This window comes from Gallus gallus, chromosome Z (assembly GCF_016699485.2).
Source record: "Gallus gallus isolate bGalGal1 chromosome Z, bGalGal1.mat.broiler.GRCg7b, whole genome shotgun sequence".
Classification (NCBI taxonomy): domain Eukaryota; kingdom Metazoa; phylum Chordata; class Aves; order Galliformes; family Phasianidae; genus Gallus; species Gallus gallus.
Genome location: NC_052572.1, coordinates 28,708,822 through 28,727,929, shown reverse-complemented (window position 1 = coordinate 28,727,929; position 19,108 = coordinate 28,708,822). Strand labels below are relative to the sequence as shown.

The window sequence follows — 19,108 nt, the reverse complement described above, 5'->3', positions numbered from 1 at the left end:
GAAGGCTGCCATTCAAAAAGGACAGGTTGGGGAGTTGGGAAGAGAGGAACTTTATGAAGTTCAATATGGGCAAGTGTGAAGACTTACAACTGGGGAGAAATAACTGCATGTATCAGTACAGGTTAGAGGCTGATCTGCTGAAAATGAGCTCTGCAGAGAAGAACCTAAGTGTCTTGGTTAATCATGAGCCAGCAGTGCACCCTCATGGTCAAGAAGGCCAATGGTATCCTGGGGTGCCTTCAAGAGAGTGTGGCCAGCACACTGGTGGGAGGTTATCCTCCCCCCTCACCTCCATGGTGAGGCCACATATGGAGTACTGCTCCAGTTTGCACTCCTCAGTTCAAGAAAGACAGGGGACCTCTAGAGGGAGTACAGTGGAGGGCTACAAAGATTATGAAGGGCCTGGAGGATCTCCCTTCTGAGGAAAGGCTGAGAGACCTGAGACCTGGAGAATGCGTGGGGACCTTATCAATGCTTATAAATACCCAATGGGTGGTAGTCAAGTGAATGGGGTCAGGCTCTTTTCAGTGCTGCCCAGTAACAGATTAAGGGGTAACGGGCACAAACTGGAACATACAAAGTTCTATACGTATATGCATAAAAACATCTTTACTTTCAGGGTGATAGCATTGGGACAAGCTGCCCATAGAGGCTGTGGAGTCTCGTTCTCTGGAGATATTCAAACTCCACCTGGATTCTTCCCTGTGTAACCTACTTTAGGGCATGTGCTTTAGCAGGGGGTTAGACTAGATGATCTCCAGAATTCTCTTCTAAGCCCTATGATTCTGTGATTACATACCAGTGTTTTATTTGTTGCTCAGCAGTGCTTACACAGAGCCAGGAACCTTTCTGCTTCTTATGCTATCCTGTAATTGAGGAGCTAGGGGTTCAGAAAAAGTTGGGAGAGGACTGAACCAGGACAGCTGGCCCAAACTGACCAAAGTGATATTCCAATATTATATGATGTCGTGAACTATAAAACTAGAGAGAGCTAGCCAGGGGAGGGACCACTGCTGGGGAACTACCTGGATATCTGTCAGTGGGTGATAAGCAATTGCATTGGGCGCTACTTGTTCTGTATATTCCTGTATCATTACTTCCTTCCTCTTCTGTCCTATTTAACTGTCTTTTCTCAGCCCGTTGGTTTCCTCTGGTTTGACCTGTTTCTCTCCATGCTGGAGTGGGGGAGAAGAGAGCAAACAGCAGTGTGGTGCTTAGCTGCCTGATAGGTTAAACCTCAACAGTTACCTGATAAATCATAACTATCATAAAAATGCAAAGAAAAATACTAATGCTGTTAATAGTATGATGTCAGCAACAATACTGTTTTTGACAGTTTGTGATAGAAGTGTACTTAGAAAAACACTTCAAAATCCAGAATTACTTTAACATGATTCAGATTAATTAATTTAAAATATTGTTTCTAGGAGAAGTTCAAAGGTTCTGTATTAAATTCTGTAATAACAAATTTCCAGGACTAAAGAATAAAATACACTTCAGTGCTTGATGAGATTTGTTCATGCAAACAATGACAAATGAGCTCTCATTTGCTTTCTTTACACAACGACAGGCAGAATAGAATTTGAAACAAGTAAGCGTGTGCAAATACTAAAACAAATACACATTTTAGCGTCTAACTATTTCACAAAATGCCAATGACACATTTCAGAAGGAGTAATTTTAATAGTGCAAAGATTCATCTTAAAGGCACACTATCAAGCAATTAAACTTACAAATGCTCAGTACATGGGAATGGGTTAGGAAAAAATTTAAAACAAAAATGTGCAATCTCAAAGAATATATTACTTACTTCTTGTCAGTAGTTTGCTTTAATGCACCACCTCTCAAATTGCAGAGACAACATTCCTAAAAATAAAAATAGTGTAGAAACAAGTGAGCTTTATTGACTGGTTACAAAGAAGTCTTATTCAGCTGATCTTAAGTACATGTAAATTGCTAATATATTTCAGTACTGGGCTACAAGCTGCCACATAGAAGCACTGCATTTTCTTACAGGGGAAAAAAAAAAGAATATAATAACAAAAAGAGCGACAACTCAAAAGAGCTGAAGAAAAATAAGTTTTAAATGCTACTCTTGAATAAAGTTATAGAATCCCTTTGAAAGCAATGCCAAATGAAAAAGCACTGAGCTAGTACTGCAACAGAAAGGCTGGAATTGCCATGAAACCTACACAACATAAAACACAACAAAATGATACATAATTAACTTAATGAAAGTTAGGAAGAAAGCAGTGTCTCATAAACCATTGGATCAACTCAAATAATGAAAGACATTCTGTGTTTGACACTTTCTTTTGAGACTTACCCTAACAACAAAGTATTTCCTTGCAACTAATGAACTTTCTTTGCAATTTAAGCAGATAGCATTTTGCCTTTCTTACCAATACCACAGAGAACAAGTAATTTTTTTTTTTTTTATACAGCATCATTTTTAATCTAATTAATGTTGTTACAGAGGTGCAGAGAAGTGAGGTTCACTGCTTTAAGCACAAGAGACCTAGGATCGAACCCCACTTATTCCAGGTTCCAGTTCACTGGAACTCTTAAATCTGAGGGCCTATAATAACAATCCTTTCTGGCATAGGTAGTTTCTGCATAAAGAGAGGAAAAATGGTCATAAATGGGCTGCTGCTGCAAAACTGAGTGGGTTTTTCAGAATTTAATGTCTGTAATCTTACAGAGACTCAGTCAGCAAACAAGTCAATAGGATTATACTAAAAATCTACAGGACTTTTCCATTTGGCTGTTGGAGAGTAAGTAAAAGTGATCCTTCCAAAACCAACATTTTTAATCAATCAGCTGTATCTTTGTGGGGTTCTCGCACTTCATCTAATGAAATCTCCTTCTAACAAAACCAGACAGAAGCCAAATGGGGCACAACTACAGCTAATCCTATAGCACTGCACTCTCGTCCACACGGTTTCTCTTTTGATCCTTTCTTACAAACCAGAAAAGGAAAGGTCTCTCTCTCAGCTATTCCTTTGATTCATTTTAAACACCATGAGGAAATGGATAAACTTTTCTTCTATTAACATTAATCTTTATACGCAGAGCATGCCAACCATTGTAATGAGCTACTGACCAATAGGATGCTTTAATTTTATACATGACAGTGGGAGATGCAAGATGAGAACATTAAAATTAAAACCAAATGAATGAACCAAGTAGAATAGGAAATAATATGGAACATTGATTCAAAAATAGCCAAATTCCTGCAGTTCTGCAGGAGTAGGAAGCTCATATTGCAGGGGAAGAATAACGTGCAGACTCTTGAAATATAACTGACTCAATTGAAAATTTTGTGGGGAACTACTTCCTTATCCTCCTTCAAACTGAAACTTCAGGGGATTACTCACTAGTGGATTCTGTCATTTTTGTTGTTTTTGTTGTTCTAATTGTTGTTTGTTTTGTTTATAATTAATGCACAAATTCATTAATTTGTTTAATTAATTAATTAATTAATTAAATTAAGTTTTTATATTTGCCATAAAAAAGATTGCTTTTGTTAGCCAAAATAAAATAGTGGGTTTGCCTCTATTTTGTGAGATTTTATGTTGTATTCTAGCCTACTTTGAAATTCAGTACTAGAATGAAAATGAATCTTCCACGCTTCTGATAGGTATGTTTAAGGAAAACCTTTATCTGATCATTTGCTGTGTAATTTCTCAGTGCAACTACAGAAAAAATCCAAGGCTATGAAATGGTTCTACAAATAAATTACGTTAAAACAGCACAGAAAGATACTACAAACAAATTTCTGTTTTCTTGTCTCTTAGCCACAATATGAAGAATTCTGAATTATACACTGCAATTCATAATTCTTATCCAGTATAGCACAGAGCATTCATACTAGGTTAAAAAGGAAAAAAAATAAAAAAATAAAAAAGAGAGTTGCTTTATGTATTCCCAGTGGCAGCCTGAAGCTTGAAATTTATCTTCCCTATACAGGCCCTGTAGAAACTGAAATCCACCTATACAAGTCTTCATTGCGTAGACAGCGATGGTAGGCAATAACCAAATGGGTCATTCTGTGGCAGGTAACAACTGTAGGAACTTGAAAATGTCATCAGTGTTTATAGCAAACCTGCGTGGACAGGCCCAGAAGTAAAGCCTATTAGATTTTACATCATCCTTGCTTTGCAAAGTATTGTCCTACATCTGTGCAATATGGCCATTACTTTACCTCCAGTTTTGCTATACTGCAGACAGTGAAAACACAGGGGAAGCAGTTATTAGAAGTACTAATATTTCTAGTAAAGACATGTCTACTATGGACAGCCAAGAGATCAGACATATATTAGCATTTATGACTCCTGTCCTCATACAGACAGAATGAGTGTTCACTGTGTGTACATTTCAGGATAAACAACAGACTTCACTGAAGAGCCTCACTGTAGAACACATCTTTTTCACTATTACTTTGCAAATCTTTTAAGCAAGTAGTTTTATGTCATATGTATTTGCATTAAATAATAATTTATTATGCACATTATTTTGCACTTAATTAAAACTCAGAATTTTTTTAATTGCTCACCTGCTTGAAAATCTCCATAACTTTCTAGAATTATAAAAGAAAACACTCTTTTCCAATAGCTGCATAAACTAAGCCATTGCTATATAATTCACAATCTTTATTACACTGTTTGCTTCATCTTTTAGATTTTTAGTGGAAACAATGCATTTTTTCGTAACAATCACATTCATAGGTTCTGAATTGCACAGTTTTCCTTGTTTACAATTAAACAGTGAATCTTGCAACCACAATTCCTAATCTAGTCTATGTTCCATTTCTCTGTTTCAGCCACTGCTAGAAACCACAGCAAAAGGCAATGTGAATTAACCATACTCCCTTTGGTACATACATCCAAAAGATAAAACATCTTCACTGGAATGATATGCCATTATTCAAGCATAGCTGCATACTGATTATTATTGCATGGATAAACACAACAACAACAACAAAGAAATCTGTTCACACTTACTTATACTTTAAAGTGAATGCATTTGGTTGTCTTTGTGTGCTTTTTGCGCTCAGCCAAAATTCAGTCATAATGACTGCAACGCTCTTAGAAAAAGGCTTTCACACACTCCATATTTGCCTACTTCATCAGCAGTTGCATTCTGTGTGAATAGGAAGCAGTTTGACACAGCAAGGAAATAGAATTCAGTCAATCCATGGGTGAGGGAAAGTAAAAGTTAAATAATGATTATTCCAGTGGACAACTATGAACATTGCTCCACTTGATCCTCTTTCTTGTTAAACTGCTGACTTTTTTCTTCTGCAACCCTGTAAATTACAATGTCATCTCCAAGGAATAATATTTACTCAGTTCAAGGAAATATACATGTGTGGGTGGATATAAGCAGTATAAATAAAACATATATTATTCCTAATTAATTTTATCTGACATTTTTCCAAATTCTTAAAAAAATGTGGTGATATAGTCTCCATAATCAATCTAACAATCTTTTCCAGTCCTTTCACATTCCTGCCATCAGCTAACCTGAAGCTTCTCTGCTGTCATTTAAGCTTTTTTTTTTTTTTTTTTTTTTTTTGCTTTATGCATCATAAACATGAGAAACAGATTGTTCCTCTAATTTTTGCCAGTTTCCATCTGCAGCTTCTTACTAAGTTAAACTATCAGTAATTTTTTGCTATCTTCATTTGAGGTCACATTTTCTCCTCTAAAATGCAAAGAGAGCAAATCATCTATGAAGTGAGGCAGAGCAGGATTAGCTGATTTTGTGTTAATTCATTATCGCAGATCCTACTTGCATCCCCCATCTCTTTGAACAGCAACAACTGCATGCACTGCAACCCTCAAAAACACTCCTACAGCAGAGACTGGTATGACTGCTCCATGTTCCTGTGTCTGTACTCTAGCTTCAGCACCTTGAACTCTTCCCTATTAAACTGCATCCTGTTTTCAAGAATATCACAATAATTGAACAAAATCTTGTTCATTTCTACCTATTCCTATGTTATGGGCCTTGATTAAAAAAAAAAAAAATCCTCTCTTTTTATTTAGTTAACACCACCTGCAATAAGTTGTAACTAAGAGATAATTAAGTAGGTTCTGGATGTTCAGGCTAGGAAAGAAAAGACAGTATGGAGTCTGAGAAATGCCAATAAAATTATGAGTGGCTTGGAAAAAGACTTGACTAAGTAGACAAGACAAAGGACAAGAGAAGGCAGTTAATTCTAGACAGACAAAGGAAAGGTTATTCACAGAGTGTGATTTAAGTTTGCTACACATGGATGCTAGAAGTTTACACCACTTGAGCAGGAAGTTCATAAAAAAAATTCATCAGTGGCCACCTTCTACAAAGCAAATACACAGTCACTGCCCTTGCCTACGGCAGTTTCTTATTTGCATATTGTTATAGATTGGGAGAGGATTAGGGAATGCTTGCCTAAGGTTGACATTCTTCCCAAGGTATTAATTTCTGGTCTTGTTGAAGACACCGGGACAGGTTGCCCAGTGAGGTGGTGAATGTCCCCTCCCTGGAAGCATTCAAGCCCAGGCTGGAGGGGGCTTTGAGCAGCCTGGCCTTGAGAGAGGTGTCCCTGCCTATAGCAGGGTGTTGGAACTAGATCATCTTAGAGGTCCATTCCTGAACCTGAACCATTTTACGTTTCTATGATAAGTATACATTTTGTGCGGTAGACTAAAGCAATGAAGACGTTTATAACGTTTTCAGCACTGCTTCAGTAAGAAGGACACTGTTTATCCAACTCACAAAACACTTTGTTTTTCCTCTCAACTATGTTCCTATGCCTCTTTTGACTGTGATTATTGTGTAACAGTCCTAAATATTTCTAGTAAGAAATCAGAACAGTTACTTTCATTTTTAAGAGTGTGCTGCTGCAAAACCGTTAAAGAAATGCTGGCTTATTAGTCATATTTACAAGCTCGTTGGTAGAAAATTATAACTACTTAAAACAGGTATAAGATCTTGAACTCTGCCACAACCAAGTCACATGGATACAATTTCTATGGTTAAGGCTGAAAAACAAATGTTGCGTTCCTCAGGATGTTCTGGCACGCTGTTTTGAGAGCAACCTTTGAACAAGAAATGCCCTAACTGTTTCACCTTCTCTAAGTGCCCTGCAATGCCCAGCATCATATCTCTGAATAGCACTAATTCAGATGGCATTGCTGTCCCTTCACTTATCTGATGTCCCTATCTCATTTATATTGGTATCTACAATTTTGTAATTAAAAAGAGTCAGTGATTCTCTTAACACATTTGCAAATGCTATTTTCAGAAACTGTGCACTTCTGAATATTTTAATCTTTCCACACCACCCTAAATAGTGTCATTTCTCTTCACAGCATGCACATCTGAAGTAAAAAATATAAAGGTTATGACATGGAGAATGTTAGGTGGCTGTATAGGAAACACTTTCTGCAACATTTATGACTCAGTTTTATAAGATGTTTCTAGCAGAAAGAGTAACTGTTTCCAAGCATCCAAGAAAGACTGTAGATATCCTCACCCTTGAAGAGAAGTCAAAAGGACAGAGATTAGCTGTGTTTTAAATAAATAAATAAATAAATATTAAGAATCAAGGATATAAGAGACAAAAGTAATTATTTTCCCTCAGAAGAATGAGACTGCAGAAATAACCATCACACTGAGGCTAAGCATTTAGCAAACACACAAACAAAAATGGAATAACAGCATTTCTACTGATAAAAATATATACAGGATTATTCTCATTACTGTAAGACAGCATTTGGAAACAATAGTAAATATTAGATTTAAGTCTAAACATCAGTAGATGAAAAATTGTTTTTTCAAGAAATCAGCAACACTGTGCAGAGTGGGATATTCTGCTACTGGCTATTTCTATCTTTCTCCCTGCCCATGCAATAACTTTGTATTCATCTTCCTGGAGACCATGTGTGGTCTCTGAGGAAGCATTTATGGTGGAAATGGTTGTCAAATGATCTCTGGTTCAATTTCAGCTCCAAGCAAGGCCAGATTCAACACTGCAACTGACAGAAATCATGCTTTAGCCTCCAGAGAACAAACAACTACTTGGTGAGATGAGAATACCCAAATTAATCCAAGCTCAAATACAAGCTGGGCAATGAGTGGATAGAGAGCAGCTCTGTGGAGAAGGACTTGGGGGTTCTGGTTGATGAAAAGCTGGACATGAGCCAGCAGTGTGTGTTTCAAGCCCAGAAGGCCAACAGTACCCTGAACTGCATCAGAAGAGAGGTGACGAGCAGTGTGAGGGAGGAGACTGTCCCCCTCTACTCTGCCCTCATAAGGCCATATCTAGATGTCTGGGCTCCTCAGCACAAGCAAGGCATGCAGCTGTTGCAGCAGGTCCAGAGCAGGGCCACAAGGATGATCAGAGGGCTGAAGCACCCCTCCCATGAAGACAGATTGAGGCAGCTGGTCTTGTTCAGGTTGGAGAAGGAAGAGATCTCATCACAGTCTTCCAGGACTTGTGGAACCCAGTGGGAATTTGTAAAATGATACACGGCAACTTTTAAATGGTCTGGTAATTACAGGACACGGGAATGTTTCCAAATTAAAAGAGGGGAGATACAGATCAGAAGTTAGGAAAACATTCTTTACTAAAATGTTGGTGACGCTGGAACAGGTTGCCCTGAGAAGCTGTGGATACCTCATCCCAGGAAGTGTTCAGCTTCAGGCTGGACAGGGCTTTGAACAGCCGGATCTGGTATAAAGTGATCCTGTCCATGGTAGGGGACTTGGAACTAGGAGAGCTACAAAGTTCCTTTCAACCTAAACCTAAACTATCTTAGGAATCTATGAAATTCAGACGTACTCAAGGCAACCAGGCCTCTTCACATGAGTATCAGTGGCAAAGGTTAACTTGGTGGCCAGCAAAGATGGGAATTTCAAGAAGCAATTCTTTACTATATGACTTATGAAGCACTGGAGTAAGCTTGCCCACAGAGGTAATGGAGTCTTCCTCCTTAGGCAGACAGACGCACTGTCGGTTATTCCGCATTAGCACTGGGTTGAACCTGATAATTGTCACAGGTTCTTATCAACCTTATCCATCCTGTGATTCTGTGATCTGAAGGTCCAAATGGATTTTCGGTCTGAGATTACAAAGATATTGCCCAGATTTAATATTATTCATTTTCTATGACAGCATCACAGAAACTCAGTGTTTACACTGTGTCAAAGACTTTTATTATAAGCAATGCATGTCCCAGTAATAGACTAATACCAAAACCAGAAATATGATACTTTCCATCTCTGATTAGCATAATTAGCTAAATAAGTTAGCAACAGCACTTGTGATTCTCCAAGTAAGTCATTTTTTTGCAGAGAAAGTTGGGAAAGAGAAAGGTAGACAGACAGACAGACAGACAGATAGATAAATCTAGCATTACTTTTCTAAAAAGGAAAATGCAGGAAATAAAAAAAATGTCTTTTTTTGCTAAAAGCAGTTTTTTACACTCAGTCCAGAACTTTCTCTTTATCAACAACATCAAAATGCTTTAAAGCTGCCTAACAAAATCAATCTGAAAATTAAAACACTTTATGCCAACTTACATGTAGTGAGTTATCTTGGCAGTTATCAGGCTGTGAAAACAGGAGTTTATAATAGAAATGCTGACATTGTACCAGTGAGAAGGGCATGACTATAAAAAGACTATTCAAAATCATTATTTTTAGTGGGGTGAAACAGGGTAGTTTCTGGGCTTGAATGAAGAAAGCTCTTATGTGCTACTTTTCAAATGCCTTGCAAAAAAAAAAAAAAAAAAAAAAGGAAAAATCTGTCAACCAATGTACTCTAACCACGAAACACATACAAATCAAAAGAGTGAATATAGAAGAGTGAAATATAAAGCATTAGAAAGCTTAATCTGCAGAAAAAATAAAAAATACACTACACTGTTCAACACTTGCCACTCAGCAAAGGATCTTTGAAATACATACAGTTCTTGAAATCAGTGCCAACTGACCAGTTTAGATGCTGCATTATTTCTGTAGTACTATGAAAGGTTAAAGTAAACTGTGAGAAGTCACACTTCTTCCTCGGTAGTGCTATTAATGATGAGGTTACTATGAAGTAAGACAGTGGAACACACCTCCTCACTTACTCGTATCTTTCCTGTCCGAAATCCTTTTGTCCTCTAAATAAAAAAAAGTACTCATGTTTATGTACTATAGCTACTAGATGACTACATCCTTGCACATTGTACACTACGTTGCATTCTCCGTAATGCCAGTCATTATTCATCCTGACTTCACTAGCTTTCTTTAGCTGAAGCATTTAAGATTAATGAGGCATTTGTTCTCAATCAAGACACTGTATGAATACAGTTACACTTTCAGGAGCTATGCAGATGATTTATTTAAAATTATTTGTTTTTTTTTCTTTTTTTCTTTTTTTCTTTTTCTTTTTTTAATTTTTGGCTTTTTGGGAAGATTGATTTATGGCTATCTTCGTTCATTAGCATAGATGAATTTTTTATCAGCCTTCCACTTGTCAATAATCATTATCAAACAGGACCTACTGTGTATTAGACTATAAAGATACACTGTCATGGTTCCAAGAGCATCCCAGAAGATGAAAAAGTTAAGTATTGTAAAGCATGCTATTTCAGCAACATAGAGAAGCTGCAAATGCAAGAGAACAGTATGCTTCTGAATCTCAAATGCAGTTTTCCTTGGGGAATTCCATTTTATATTATCATCACAGAAAAGTCTGGCTATGAAAAATGAGCCCACTAATGCATTTTGCTGTTTCCAAATTTTAATAACATTCCTCATTGGGATTCACATAAAGTGCAATCTCATTCAGTTACTAATACAGCTAGGACTCCTATGCTTTCACCCTTCATCCCTTTACAAAACTGTAAGAAATATACAAAAACCTAGTAGAGTTTAAATTTTCTATAAATTTAATATAACTGACTCAAGTTTAAGAAACTATTATCTACAAAGCTAACAACAATACATTATAGCTTAAGCAAAGGAATGAAAAGCAACCTTCCCTAACATGAAATGAACTACAAAGTCTAAACCAAGATCTATAAAACTGTTTTCCTTCATACTATCCATTTTATTCTCCAATGCACAAAAATTTGCCTTCTCTCTGCTTTCCCTTCCAGATTTAAAGCTTCACCCAAAAGAGAATACTTCAAACAGGTCTTCCTCAGCTCCATCTCCCTCTTCTAGGAATAATTGTGCCAAGAAAGTAAACAAAATTTCAGACATTCTTCAAGATACGTGTTTCAGGCAACAAATACTTCTGATAATAAAATCTTCTGATTTTGTACTCTTTTCTAAAGCAAGAATTGCATTTTTGTGGGTATGTAATTCCTACAGTCAGACAGATCTCAGTTTCACATCTTCCATAACCGCAGTGCTGTAAATGAATGCTTGCCCTGAACAAGAATTAAGATCAACACGTTCTTTTCATACAAAAGCTTTAAGTCTGAGCTGTCTCAGCTGGAATGAAAAATATACTCATTCTATACTCCCCCCAGTTTAAAAGGTCATGCAAGTAAATAATTTACTTTAATTACATCTCCCTCTCCAGAGAGGTTTGTGGTACTACACAGCAGTTTCAAATATAATAAAATATCATAGCAGCAGATAAAGAAAAAAAATATACAGATAAAAACACCAAGAATCTAATTCAAAGGTAGCATAAAACTTACAGCTGCAGGTTGGCACGACCAACATAAATGCACTTTTTTAAAAGGAAAGTAATGCTCTGATCAGCAGTTGTCTTTTTTTTTAAAAAAAAAAAAATCAAGGTTAAAATAAAGCCACATGTATCTTACATATAAAGCTAAGATTAGATGACAGTTTTTAGGATAACCTAAGGTTATTAACCAAAAGAAACAGAAGCTTAAATGTTAAAATGACAAATAGGACCCAAATAAGTATCAGTAGTTCTTAGTAACACTGACGTCAGGAAGGAACTGCTTTCAAACAAAAATACACTAATACACTCAGGTTGTTCATCAAACTGATGATTTTTTCCTCCTTGAGAACTGTAGCCACAGTTACACAGCTTTGCAATTAATGCTACTGCTCAAACAGACAAAAGAGAACCACAGAAAAAAAAGTAACCTCAGTGTCTGTTTTATTATTCTGACTTAAGGCATGATCAGCGCTTCTTCAGCTACTCCTGACAAATGCCTTTCTATCATACTTTCAAGAGTCTTCAAAGAGTAGATTCTACAAAATCTCTACATTCCAGTATTTCACTATATTTAGAAAGAAAATTTTCCAAGGTGTCATGGTATTAACACAAGCTTCTGTTGATGAAGTTCAAAGCTGCTACAACTTTATCTTGTCCCTAAACTGAAGGAAAGGCAGTTGATTATTTTTGTCTTTGATTTATTCCAATTATTTTGCATATGACACTGCTACTTATTTCCTTTCTGTTTTCTCTCTGCTATACTGAACAAGCTTAATTCTTTTCAGTCCTCCCTTATGGAATTACTGACGTCTATGAGGAATGACTGAAAGAATTTTTTACCTTTTTTTTTTTTTTTTTAAGTTTTTAATTGCATGTCTTTATCTTCCAGCCCACTCAATCTAATAAGTTTGTTTTTTTTTAAGCATGTGTGTTCACTGCCACATAGTTCATCAGCTGGGCTCTCATCAAACATGAAGAGAATAAAAAGATCATTTCATATGCATGTCAAGCTTCACTCCTCGTGTAAGCTTAAACATCCTAGTCTGATGCTTCAGATTTATAGAACTGAAAACTTTGTGACCAGAGTGTTCACAACTCCACAACGCAGCAAGAGCTATTGCCTGGCCAGGCACTCCCATCTCATTTGGGCACAACGGATAGCTTCTGTTTAAGTACAGATCATAGAATATCCCAAGGATCCACAAGGATCACTGAGTCAAATACCTGGCTCTACAAAGGATCACCCAAAATTCAAACCATATTACTGAGAGTGCTGCTCAAGTGCTTCTTGAACTACAGATGACTTGATGCCACATCCAATTTCCCACGGAGCTTGTTCCATTTCCAGCCACCGACAGGAATTGTACCTATCTGCTGAATTCTGTCACAAAATTTATTTTCCGCTATTTATTCAATACAGTAATATTATTACTACTCTACAAAATAGCAAGATCCAATCTAAAATAGTAATCCTAACCCAAAGTAGTAAATCTCAGCCTACAAAATGTCCAGGGTCCATGGTACCTGCAGAAAATTCCTTAAGAATGTTTCTGTACTGATCTTTTCATCTCAGTGAAATATTGAAAGGAATGAAGAAAAAATATTTTGAATAACACCTGGCAAACAATAGACAGTAGTGGAAAAATCTCTGACATACTGCGTAAGTTTAACACCTTGGCAGTTTCACATAAAATATATTTCCCCATCTCCCATACAATGATCTTAGATTACTTAAAATAGACCACTCTGGGTTTCCACATATGCTTCGTAAGGATGTGAAGAGCAATCAGCAAATGATGCACAGAAGTGTATCACCCTCTGAGAGACTTAAGACTGATGAAAATGATGGCTGGTGGCCTGAGATACTGAATGTCGAAATCAGATCCATACTGCTGTACATTTGGCAGCTGCTCATCCAGATCATCATTCTTGTGTGGCTTGAATAACAGAATTTAAAGCATTACCAAAAGTCTGTGAAAGTTAGGATGAATCAAATCTTTTGTTTGTTTCTTTTTCACAGGAGCTATCATGGCAACAAAGTATAAGGCACTTCTATAAATACATATCATTTGTTGTTGCCTAGGTGTTTGGAAATAATTGACAGATTCATCATTTGTTTAGTATTTCCCTTTGAATACGAGTTAGGTTGACTGTCAGAATTCCTGAGGTCACCCACTTATAAAAAGGATACTAAATTTTCCAGGCACCTCACAGAAGCTTTGTAAATTCTCAGAGATTACCACAAATACTTCTGAGATTGCCTAAGCATCTCAAGAGTTTTGAAAGATGGTACTATTAAAAAAGAAAAACTGAATTGGGTAGCATTCACATATGAGTAAATAACAGCACCATTCGTATCCCTGATTGTTGGATTTTTCCTATTTAACTTGGCTTGCAGATTTCACACCTACTATCTATCATTTCTATATCTTTTAGCTGACAATGAACAGTTCGCACTGATATGCAGTAGCAAGGATAAGTAATAACAAGAAATACAAGGATAGCCAATTATGTAGGACAACTTTTAAGTAAATTTAGTAGTAGTGAGTGATGCTAGATTTAAAGCCCTAGGAAAAAAAAAGTCTAACAAGACTACACACAAAAATAATGTATATAGATAAGCAAACATTAATTTAAAGTTTCTAAATTCATTCATTTATTTCTTCTGATACTTCAGACATATCTGATCTTAGAACAGGAATACATTTTTTTTTTAGTATATATCTAATCACTCTTCAGCATTTCAGTAGAACTCCCTTGAATGACAACTTATGACAAATTTTATTGCACGGACATTTCTAATTGAAGAGATTTTGCAGGGCACCAGTTCATTTCACTCAGGCCACCAAATGAGAGCTATATAAAAACCAAGTTGTTGGCATTAACAGTTCAGATTTGTAGGTGTATCAATACACATAAAAGCTTGTGTTAATTAAGTTTAACAGCAATTCAGCTAGAAGTAATAGTGAAGTTTACATTAAATAAACTGTCCTAATGGGCATATATACTACCTGGTTTTTGCAAAGTGAAAGTAATGCTGCTTTCCACTCCTACAACTTTTTTTTCTCCATTTTCTGAATGGTGATTTTTTGCAAAAAGCAAATATTAAAACCACCTTGCAAATAAGTTCAATTTGGCTATTTTCTGTATGTTTTTGAAATTCCAGTTATTATTTCACTACCTTGCCTTATCTCCTCAAATAATATGAACAAAAATCGTTCTCATACAAATCAGATCTTCCTCATTTTCAGAAAGTTGTATGTAAATTGCATTGTAATAGAATAAAACAAAACATCTTCAGTAAGTGATAGGATCAGGGTAATAGTTAAAAGAGTAGACTTAGATTAGATATATGGAAGAAATTCTTCACTGTGATGGTGGGGAGCCACTGGAACAAGTTGCAGAGAGAAGCTGTAGATATCACATCCCAAGAAATGTTCAGCTGCAGTTTGGATGGGACTTTGGGCATTCTAGGCTAGTAAAAGGTGTCCCGCCCCATGGCAAGGTCATTAAGTTAGATTATCTTTAAAGGTCACTTGCAACCATTCTGGGATTCTATAAAACCAAAACTCTAGTCAGTCATGACATCAGTCCATATACCAGTGGGTATATCACAGAACTGTAGGAGTTAAGAGGGACCTCTTCTGGAGATCATCTACTCCAGACCACCCTACTGAAGCAGGCTCCCTACAGCGGACTATAGAGGAAAGCATCCAGTGAGGTTCTGACTATCTCCAGAGGAGACTCGACAGTCAATCTGGGCGGCCCATTACAGTTCTCTGTAACTCTCAAGGTAAAGAAATTCTTCCTCATGTTTGTACGGAACCTCTTATGTTCCAGTTTGTGCCCATTACCCCTTGTTCTGTCACTGAATTCTCTTCACTTCCAAGTCCCAGAACTACCTACATTAAGTATTAACAAATTTTAGATTGTATTTTGTTTTTCAGTGACTTTTGATAAATATACATACTATGACAAACACACAAAGAGTAAGAAGTTCTCCAAATTTCTCTGCAAGTATATTACCATTTCAATAGCAATAAGCATCAGATTTCAAGCTAATGCTCTAATTTTTATTTTATTTTATTTTTTTAATGAAAACATCTAACTCAATCCTATTGATGTCATACAAGGAATCTCGTGAGTATGAATGTTCTTAGAATTCACTTATTTATCATAGCTCTATCACCCCTGAAAGGAAATTAACACAAGTTTCTGATGAGCTGTGGGGCTGCCTACCCCTGTTTAACTGCCAATCATATTCCAAGTTAATAGCAAACTTTTATTTGCTAGCGTAGACATTTTCTTTTTCCCTTGACCTTCCCCTGACTCCAGCTCTATAGTTACAAAAGTAGTTCCAAAGATCCTAAAACTCATGATTGTCTGATAAGGAAGCTATAACTAGATTTTCTGGTTGCCTTTGCAAGATGAAAACTGCATTCTACCTAGTAAGAGTGCCTTGCCTTCTAAAATGAGAACACATTACAGAGACAGAAATTGATTCAATAAATATTTTAATAGCTATGCACTGAGAGAACACAGGACTAAACATTATTAATGGACCATATTCTTGTAATGAGCAGTTCTAAGCCACTCTTTTCGTTTTGTTTTCCCCAGCTTAGGTAATACCCGCAGTAAAAGTACCAGTTCTACTTTTGTTTCCTTAAGTCTCAGCATTCACAAAAGAGAATTAAAATGTTGATAGTGCAGAAAAAGCTTTTACATTTATTGTTACTTCAACTTCGCTAGCACTACCACTGAATTTCTGACAGGTGCATTTCACAACTGCAAGAGATGATGTTTGACAAAGCGATACCTTATTTTCCTCTAGTTTGAATCCTATTTCTTCTTTAACATATATAAAAGTTTTACCATGCCATTAAAGGATTTAAAGCACTTGATATATATGTTTTTAACTCAATAACTGAATGAAGAAAAGCTGTGCTGACATCAAAACTGATTATCACATTTCCTCGAGCAGTCTTAAGGAAAACAAATATCATATGACTTACAAGGGTAGCTGATAGATTGGTAAAACATAGGATTTTAAACTGGTTGTCATTTAAGTGGATATATGTTTAGGGGTTTTACTAACTACCAACTGGTTTTCTATTTTTTCCCAGCTATAAAAACTATTGCATACTGTATTTTTTTTTTAAGATCAAACAATAGGCATTTGGGTGCTTCAGAAGTGAAACCTCTTTCTGTCTGTACATCACAATAAACCTTAAATGCTGTAAAACAATGATTTCATTCTTGACTGTAACCTATTACTCTCTTTCCCTTTTCTCCAGCAGCCCACACAGACACATTTGGAGTCTAAAATATTTAGAGGAAATCTCATTTTCTCTCTATTACGTGCACTTAAATTGCCAGTTGTTTCCTTGAACAAGGTTCTACACACATGCATGTTTTGTTTGCAAGGCCTTTTTCTTGACTGTGTAAACCTCCAAGTTTGTCTTTCCAAATTCAGTGACTTTTTACATTGAAATCTAATATTTTGCAAATTATGTTTCCTTGACAAAAGTGTCTTTAACAGCACAGAAACAGGTTCTATTCTATATTTCATCTGTAATGTGTTACATAACCAAACAATACGTAAAACTTACAGCTGTCCACGCTTCTGTTTTGCATCGAGAACACAACCATTCATTATGGATTTCATGAGAAGGAACACCATAGCAACCTAGAATGAGAGAGCTGATTTGAGTAATATATTCTGTCTTTCTAATCATGATGTCATACAATTCAACTATGTACAAACACCAGTAAATAATATACTGTGATCAAGGAAAGTTTTCCAGTGCTAGGATTATTGCTATTCCATAGTCTGTGTGTAGTGTGTGTGTGTGTGTGTGTGTGTGAATGTAGCTTCCCCAGACTTCCAAACTTTAAAAAAAAGAAGAGCCACATCAGGGTATTTTTTTATTTTCTGTAACTTCAGTAGCAAATCACCAATTCTCCCCCCAGTAACAAGGTACAATTTGAATCAGTGTACTGATATTCTATGCAATTACACTGAATCTCCATTTAAGGATTTCACTTGGACTTCTTAGATGTAAGCATTCAAGTCCTGCTGTATGTAGAAAATACTACAGAAAAATCATGCATTAATCAGTCACTTGAAATTAAGGATGTAAGGTGGAGGAAACTGCTGTATTCAAAGTCAATAGAGATATTCACAAATCCTCAATTTTAAAAGGATTTCACCTTTACAACTTGTTAAGGAAACGCTAACATCACAGAGGGGTTTAAAATATGAGGAGTAAATTTAAAGGCTTAGTGATGAACAAAAAATCAGAAGTCTCTGCTCCCTGTAGTTAAATGAACATAGTAAAGACTAACTCTTCATTGTTTTCAGAGCAACCACTAACAAATAACAGAACACTTAACTTTGGGTAAAAAAAACGTAGCCAGAGATTTCAAGCATCAATTACAGAAATATTTTTCAAGTGCTTACTTAGACATACCAGAAGCTTAGTTAACTATTACTTATCAATAAAACAAAATTTGAAGCAGCATTGCTACGAACTGAAATAGTAATGTATTTACTTGCATGAACTCGTACACAACACTTTGCACAGGAAATAAGAAGACTTGTTCCATCTTCATCAATTAAGGCATTTGATGGATAGTTTTCAGTGTTTTCTTCACTATAAATAAAACACATCTCTGGAATAAGAGGTCTAGACTTCTCATTTTCAATCGCCAGTGTTTCTTCTAAGTTTGTTTCCTTGTAAGTAGAATTTTCTTCATCAAGATTGTCTGGCTAGAAATAAAATAAAATCTACATTTAAGTAAAAAGAGGAGAGTCTTTCTTTCTGCTGTTTTTAATTATGATCAAATACCTTCTCCTCACCCTGCTCCTGCATTAATAATGTAAGAGTTTATAAGAAAATTAACTACTACTGGTTATCTATCACAATCATTCTATACCTCCTTGACTATTCAAATAATAAAAAAGCACTCAGTCTGAAAATTAGCATTATTGCAACAGTGTTCAATGATACAGTACAATTGACTCCCAATAAGCCCTTTAGCTGGATCCAGTGAAAAGGTCTCTCTCCCAGATCCCAAACAGAGGGGTTTCCTGTTTAGCAGCTGCAGAATTAGTACTATATCAGCGTTTTTAGCTGATGTTTGACACAAATTCCACAAGCCAATATCAAGTTGTGTCCTGGATTAGAAGGTCCCTATGAAAATACTGTTCCCAAGAAGCCCCAAGTATGGTGAGAAGATATTTTTTTAGCACTGTAGGAAGGAGATGCGGAAGTGGTTTTGATGAAAACATTTGACAATGAACATATAAGGAAGAAACTAAAAAATATAAACCTGTGCAGATTAACCGCCTTCAAAAATGCCACCTTCTGTATGTGTAAGCACACATGCACTTACATCCAATCCTACATAAATGCCAAGCAGACGGCACTC

General features: G+C 36.2%; 1 protein-coding gene across 12 annotated transcripts in view; it reads right to left on the bottom strand.

The window, feature by feature from the left end:
• KDM4C (lysine demethylase 4C) overlaps positions 1–19,108 on the bottom strand; it is a 309,184-nt gene that overhangs the window by 87,338 nt on the left and 202,738 nt on the right. For all 12 annotated transcript variants that reach the window (XM_046905735.1, XM_040655989.2, XM_015280207.4 and 9 more), the window contains 3 exons: positions 18,230–18,446; positions 17,287–17,363; positions 1,811–1,866 (listed from right to left, as the gene is read on the bottom strand). In XM_046905735.1, the coding sequence (XP_046761691.1) occupies positions 1,811–1,866; positions 17,287–17,363; positions 18,230–18,446 (350 nt within the window). The remainder of the gene's footprint in view (positions 1–1,810; positions 1,867–17,286; positions 17,364–18,229; positions 18,447–19,108) is intronic.